Source organism: Atta colombica, unplaced genomic scaffold, assembly GCF_001594045.1.
Source record: "Atta colombica isolate Treedump-2 unplaced genomic scaffold, Acol1.0 scaffold136, whole genome shotgun sequence".
Classification (NCBI taxonomy): domain Eukaryota; kingdom Metazoa; phylum Arthropoda; class Insecta; order Hymenoptera; family Formicidae; genus Atta; species Atta colombica.
In genome coordinates, this window is record NW_017259224.1 from 426156 (window position 1) to 434171 (window position 8016).

The window sequence follows — 8016 nt, forward strand, 5'->3', positions numbered from 1 at the left end:
AATTTGCAATCGTAACAAATCGATCGGTTTTTTAACAAATATCACATTTACTTTCCCTTGATTTGTTCCTATAACAAAATCATTTCTCAGTGCACGCGTGCATCTCGTCACGTACAACGTCCACCAGCCGTGACTACTGGTGGCCACAATGACGATGGACCAGAACCGTATTACGGATTGGGCGTAACGTACGTGCTCGCCGCTCTTAGGAATAAAACCATCCGGGACAATAAATCGATCTCTTCCGCTAACCGAGGCGACTTTCCAAACGAACAGCCACGCGTCACGTCGCGCAACCACATTGCATCTATCGACGTGCAGCGTGGGTAATAAAAAGCGATGGCGCGTTATGCCTTTGCGAACTACACAGCCCGCAAGGGCATCCTCTGCATAGTGTGTTGACCCTTTCTTCCCTGTAGTAGCAAATGCCATTGCAGCTACAGCGATTGCCACAATGGAACGTGACTTTTCGTATAGAAATGGCGTAAAAATGGCGAATAGGGCAGTGCGCCAAACAATCACATCCGTTTAAAAAAAAAGTACACATAAAAATATGATTCTCTCGTAAAAGAGCGAAATAAAGAAAATGAGAAGATAAAGCGAGGCCCGAGAATAATAAAGCTGAATAAAGTTAAAATGTTCTATTGTTTAAAATTCACAACGTATTAGATTTCGTCGTCAGATTAAATTATTTTATCGTTTAATTTAACCGGGGCAATTCGCAACCGCGAATGTCTAGCGGTTTTCTAAAGGAACAATACGTGTTTTACATATAGTAGCATTATATTATTTCAATATGCGGTTACTGCTGGGTAAAATGACGGTTCTCCAGCGCGGAAACTTGTCGAATGAAACTTTCATTTCAGAATCTTTTCTTTTTTTTAAGGCCGTGATATCGACCAATCTTACCGTTGCGTGGTCTATAAATTTTCAATGCTGAAAAACACCGAGTAGTTTCGTATTGTCTGAAAAAGAATCCAGGTCGAGATCGTCGTCGAATCGCGTATGTGACGATCGCTCGATATCCTTCGAGAAATATATGATATGATTATTTTGAAACTAGAAGAATTAAGGAAGAAAATGTAGCGAAATATATAGGGTTGTCAAAAGTTCTTTATCCTAAAATTCTATAACTTTTCCCTGATTTTCAGACAAGATTTCATAATTTTTCCCTGATGCTTTCGATATTATTTCGAAATGTTTTTGTATTTTTATTCTGATTTGAAAACCGACAAATATTTTATTGAAAAAGCGATTTAACATAGCAGTTAACAGCTTCCATTTAATTGTTAAGTTGATAGTATTTCAAAACTATATAAATAATGTATGCATTAAATTTCATTAAAACCAAGAATTTTAATTTTCCAGAAAATTTTGCAAAATTTTCTGACTTTTCTTTGATTTTCCTAACCGTTTTCCGTATTTCTTTAATTTTTAGCTTTGTGACAACTCTGATATATTATAAAAAAGTTCTTGTAGTGACAATATAACAGTTCACAGAGCATCAAACTTGACGTAAGAATGTACTTGTTAAATTATAAATGTCATAAGAAATAAGTCATGTTGTATTTCTCGTCATAAATAATTCAAAGTTATTTATTCTTTTGTTACAGGCTCGACCAGCCGGTGACCAGCTCTACGCCCGGAATGGACAACAAAAAGGTACAAGTTTGCTAGATATTTACTAGTAATCGTGCTATAAATTTTAGATATACCGAAATTGAATTTCTTTTGGAAACAAACAAGCATTATTATCGCTAGAATTTATTTTCATGAAGAGAAAATGATAAAATTACAACAAGTCACGTCGCTGGGAATTGGCATGGGGCATGGATCTCTATAAATAATAGTCATTCCCCCGCGATCGATTATTACCTACTGCTCGAAACCGCAATGTTTAATGAGTTGCATTCCGGCCGTTGTGTAAGTGAGAATGGTAGAGATCTAGCGTGAAAATCATCCGGCGCTGCTCTGCCAATTAGAGACATTCGCTTGAATTAGTGTCGTGTGACTCGATTACCTCGTTGGAGATAATGGTAAGCGATACGAATCGGGCGTGATTTAATTCGACGCCTCCGTGAAAAGAGGGGAGAGAGAGAGAGAGAGAGAGAGAGAGAGAGAGAGAGAGAGAGAGAGAGAGAGAGAGAGAGAGAGCAGGAAGAGAGAGCGAAAGTTTGCCGCGAGAGTTCGGTCGCTTTTCCCGTCCCGCGGAAACGAAGTTTTCCTCGGGATCGGCGAACTCCGGATGAGTTTCGTCTTTTTTTGGTCGAGCGAAACTCGTACTTGCTTCCGTCGTCGAGGAACTGTGCGCGAGCAGCTCTTGTAATTTAACGGATTACCCGGGCGACTCCTCTTCCGTGTCCGGCTTTTTCGTGACGTGACGAAAGCTCATATATAGGAGAAATTTCACGGACGAGACGGACGACCGCGCACTGAAGACGAAACGAACGCTAATGTTCGTCTGCGGCAACTCCTGCGTAACGTTGAGAATCGCCGTTCTGTGAGGGGAGATCAATCACGAGAGGTGACTTCCTCTTGCATCGACAATGTATGCATTGTGTTATTTGATGCATTCTCTAGGAGAGGCAAATGGCCAATGGTGTAGTTCGTACTATTCGCAATTTAAGGACACTCTGTAATGTGCTATACGTGCGCGCGTTATATACGTGTGTCGTATCCTGCAAGTTTCTCAAACAGACGTCCGTGGCACTTTGTATTCCTGAAAAATACAGCTCGTGTTATCGGCGTTTCTGAGAGCGCCAGAGAACTACGGGCGTCCAAGAAAACGGAGCATTTTCCAAGACCTGTCCCTCTTATAACCTCTTAGATAAAACGTATCTACAAGTTTCTTGTTGATAGAAGCTCTTCCAAGAAGTAAGATTTGGCAAGTGTCACGTCTGAAAGTATAATGTTGTCGATATAAGGAGACACGGTCATCAAAACTGAAAATCAAGGAAATATCAGGGAAATTGAAAACGTTCAGAAAAATCAGGGAAAAGTCAGGGAATTTTCTGGAAGATTAAAATTCTTGGTTTTGAAGAGGTTTAATAGCGCACATTACACCTAATTTTGAAATACTACCAGCTTAATAATTAAATGCAAGTAGCGTCAGTAATATTAATAATAATTTACATTGCTATGTTAAATTACTCTCTCAACAAAAATATTTAAAATATATTGGTTTCCAAAAATTAGATCAGAATTAAAATACAAAAAATTCAAAATATTGAAAGTTAAGAGAAATCATGAAATTTTGTCTAATTAAGGAAATTAACGAAAAATATGGAAATAAGGATCTTATTGGACTATAAATGTGAAAACAAAATAAATGAAAAACACAACCACAAGAGGAAATAGGAAATAAAGGCTCATAACGATTGAAACGGGATCTTTAACAGCTTAAATAATTCCATGTGAATTATATATACTATATAATGTACACAGATATGTACTATATTTGTAGTCATTTGAATTGCGCGCCGAATTAATTTTTTCGGACTTAAGTCCGGTTGCACCATTACTTAGATTTTAAGCGAAACTTAAAACTCTACCTCATTTTAAAACCGAAAAGAGACAGAAAGAGAGTTTTAAGCCTCGCTTAAAATTAAAATAACGTTGGTGCATGCCGGAGGTTAGAGATGCAACTAAACTACTGTAGCATAATTAAATATTGATGTTCAATGGACATCTATTAAAGAGATCTTAATATGCTGGAAAACTGTAAAAAACTATAAATGAAAGAATGAAATTTTAGGACGAGGAATTTGTGACAACCCTGGGAAAGCAGCATACGCATTGCGCATAAAACATTGAGATTTTCCGGCATATAGCACCTTGCGATAGATGCTTATAAACTTGCAAATTTGTGACTCCATCTATAAATTTTAATAACACATGAAAGAACACAACGGAAAAATATTACGAAATGGCATATTGATTCGCCGGCGAGTTGTAAACTTTTCGAACGACGTTAATGCTAACGTTCTATCGTTCAATATCGTCGCAATATCTTGCTCGTAGTACGAACGAAACTTGCGATCGTAGCAAATATGTAAACTATTTTTCGTGCATTCGGGATGTCTCGTAAAATTCTAGGGAAAAATGAAGAACTAGGCAGAGTCAAACGAGATAGAGCGAGCGGTAAATTATTCATTTCCACTTCAGGAATGGAGTTTCGAGTGTTCCCACTCTCTCCGATCTTTTGTACCGAGACCAATACCTTGGCGCTCTTTTGCGCATGTATTTTTAAATCTGATAGGAAGGTGGAGGGAAATCGATAGCAAGGCTGCATAATACACCCGATCTATTTCGAGAATTAAATCTAACTGAACTTTGCAGAGAATGCAGAGACATGTGCTTTTTCATCATTGAAAATGTATCCCGTTATCCAACACACATCTATTGAGTAATTAGTTATTTAGTGGTCGTTTCATTCGTCGAATATCGATCTGTGTTTTTCTTTTCTTCCCAACAAGCGTCACAAGAAGAGGAAAATCGACAGATCGGTCGAATTTCACGTTCGAAGGGCGATCGTGCTATCTGCACCGGGAGTCTTTTCTTCCTTTTTTCGTTTCTATGGCTTTTCATTATCGGATAGACGTTCCGAGTGGCGTGGCGAAATTTTTGTCGGCCAACGGCAATTTTGTGCGATAACGTGGCGCGTCGGCAAGCGGAAAAACGGATTTCGATCAGCCGCATTCGGGGAAGGCACCGAATAAAAGGTGTCGAGATCTCGGCCGCGTGCTGATCGTGGCGCGAGAAAGATTCCAAATTTCACCGAAGATTTATTACTTCCAGCTTTCTATCTTTATCTCGCGACATCGCATTTACGTTGTAAATTCTTCGAATTTGGACAATGCTTGAAGCTACTCAATACTTCATTTCAACACCATGACATGATACATGTTTTCTAAATAATAATAAATAAACTTATATATATAATAAAATATTCAATCGCAATTTATGTGTCATATCATGTGAATAGATGTGAATGTTTTTTTTTTTTTTTTAAATTAAGACTACGATTCATTTGATGCTACAAATGCTTTGAAGCATTCTTGATTGATCAATCAAATATTTCGAAGCATTTGTAGCACCAAGTGGATCGCCTTCAAAATTTGTCCATTTTAAATCGTATAAATGTATATTTTAATGATGAGCATAGCAATCAAATCCTGCGATTAATTTCACGCTAATGAAAATTCGATTAGATTTCACATTCAAGTTATGTGCATTAAACATCGTGGTAATTAAATTTTAAGTGGAAGTTCTATAAAAATCAGTTCTTGAAACTAATTAAGGAATAATGAGCGATTAATCTTAACCATTACTTAATTACTATTTCTGATTTTTCATCCTCTTTCACATCTCAGAATATAGGACAGTTTTAATTTAGTCAAACTAAATTCAAGCGACATTGATGCAACGTCGCTCGTAAGATTTGTAAATGAGTGTCTTGATAAGAAAAGGTGCATTTTATTTTACAGATTGTCCAGTCGAGCACACCGCCCGCCGTACCGGTTCAGGTACGTAGCAAGCACGATGGCTCGGTGGTGGCAGCTTCCGTGTCGGGGGTGCGCAGGCGGAGCGGTCCTCAAGGCGGTCTGCGTTCGCCCGCTGCGAAAAGACCCCTCTCCGCCCCCGTTGCACTGCAGGGATGGTTGCATAAACAAGGTTCGGAGGGTCTTATGCTATGGAAAAAGCGTTGGTTCGTTCTCTCCGAGTACTGCCTCTTTTATTACAAGGGTAAGTGAGTCTGCATGTTGAACGATCGATATTTTTTTCGCGTATTTTATTACTTTTTTTCTTACTATTTTCGCACGGCACGTAATATAATCGCAATACGATATCGGTTTTTAATGAGCTTTATTAGTCAGAATAATGTAGCTCGTTCAGTTTAGCATTCGAATCCGATAGATGTAACGTTTATTCATTGCGTAATTATCAATTGACATTATGGACTGGAATAATTATTAATAATTGTTCCAGAAGCCTCTATTAATCACCAATCTAATGGAAATTATAAAGTTAGTTATTAGTATAAATAAGCTCTCTCGTTGGCCGTTCTGCATAAATCAAATAAATGAATCTTAATGGCTATTTCGCATGAAATTAAAGTTCTTTAATTTCACGTTCGATTTCTCATAATTAATCTAATTGACAAAATCTCAATTTTTGCAATTGCAAAACAAAATAATAACAGTTTTCTTTTTTAAATATAAATAATGATTTTTCATTACGCAAATATAATTTTTGATCGTCTCGAATAATTAAAAAAATCATTTCCGAAATAAAAAATAAAATTTCATAGACATTAATATTTTCAAAATTTTCGTTCGATTTGTGTTTGTCCTATTTACGAGCTTTTATTTTGGTTAATTAAATTACATTTAGTTTCGCGAAAATATTGTGGCATCTCGCCAAATTTTATCCCGTTTTACGTCTCGCTAATCTAGATTGCACAGATCAATTTCCTGTTGTTCTGGACAACGCTGCTCGTCTATAATTCGACTCGATCAGAGACACTAATTACAGTCGGAATCTTTGATTCAGTATGTGTATCACGATCGCTGCAGCAGAGATATATCTCGCTAAATATACACTCGCCCGCACGCGCCACCTCAGAGTGTCTTTCACATCCGATGGAAAAGGAAATTCCTGCTAAAAGTTCGCGGCGATTCGAACGTGTCGTTTGCGAACTTTAGTTAAATTAGATTCGATGCATACCGTTCTCTAATTAGCAGTCTGTGAGAAACTTCTTCAAGTATCCTTATCGAATCCACAAAAGGCACTAATAAGTACTCAATAACAAACTCTTCTTCCTTATTGTTTTTCTTACAAATAGGTTTATTTGCAATATCGAAAATAATCGATCTCCTGCGTTTTGACGTTGAAAAGAATTTATTATTAATTTTTGCAGTTATTAATTTTTCGCTAAGCTTTCTTAAATTCTTTTTTACATTTTCTCTACGTTCTTAAATGTTAAAAATATATATAAAATTGAAGTTTAAATGCAAAATGTAAGTTTTTTTCAAAGTGTCATCATTCTATTATTTTATTATTTTCATATTCTTAATGAACATTTCGGCGCGGAAGATAGATGATGCACAGCAAACAAATAGCGTTTTGATTGTTTTGCTTCAGATAGCTATACTATACGCAATCATGGATACCATCAAGAAACATTCTTTCCACGTCGCCTCACTTATAACTTTATATCTTAGATGTTATTATTAGCTTTGAACAACGAATTCTGAAATGTTGTTCGAAACTAACACAATAAGCACAAATAACAATCATGAAAACATTTTCTATTTTTACATTCGCAAAAGATAACTTATTGTTCTAGAGAAAACTCTTAAATAAGCTTAAAGGAGCTTCATAAATTTTAAAAATGTAAAAATACATATTTTTTAAATATTGAAACATTCACAATTATTACATGTAATTATCTTTAATTAAAATTTCATCTATTTAAAAATAAAATGTAAAAAATTTTGATCTCATACACATTTAATTGCTTTAATTATAATAGAATTTATGTATAAACAAACCAATGTTTTTAACTATCAAAATGCGAAAGAAGAATCTGTTCATATGAATTAGTTAATTGAAGATTTGAGATTTCAGTTTGTAATTGATAAAAACATTCGTTTATCGAATGTTTTTATCAATTACAAACTGAATAAAATAGTGTGGATCACTCAGCCTGAAATTAATTTAGACTGAAATTCCAGCTTTTCCAAAACGCAGTGTTTGAGAATTCGATTCTCTCCGAGATTTCGTAGTTACACGTATATGTATATGAGTACACATTTAAAAACTCGATTTTATTCGATAAAAATTCATAGAATTTCATGTCCCTTGAGATTAATATCGTCATACACAATTGCAAACTACAGCAAATATGCAAATGTTGATTTTCGCAAATATTTAAAACCATCATATGGAAGTACATCGTACATTAATAGAAATAGATTGTAGAGGGAAATTTTAAATTAAAGATATATATATATA

General features: G+C 35.7%; 1 protein-coding gene across 1 annotated transcript in view; it reads left to right on the forward strand.

Moving 5' to 3' along the window:
- The window catches only part of LOC108684615, a 137200-nt gene that overhangs the window by 70594 nt on the left and 58590 nt on the right, over positions 1-8016 (forward strand). Inside the window, exons 3-4 of the mRNA XM_018189032.1 lie at positions 1614-1662; positions 5487-5745. Coding sequence (XP_018044521.1) covers positions 1614-1662; positions 5487-5745 — 308 coding nt within the window. The remainder of the gene's footprint in view (positions 1-1613; positions 1663-5486; positions 5746-8016) is intronic.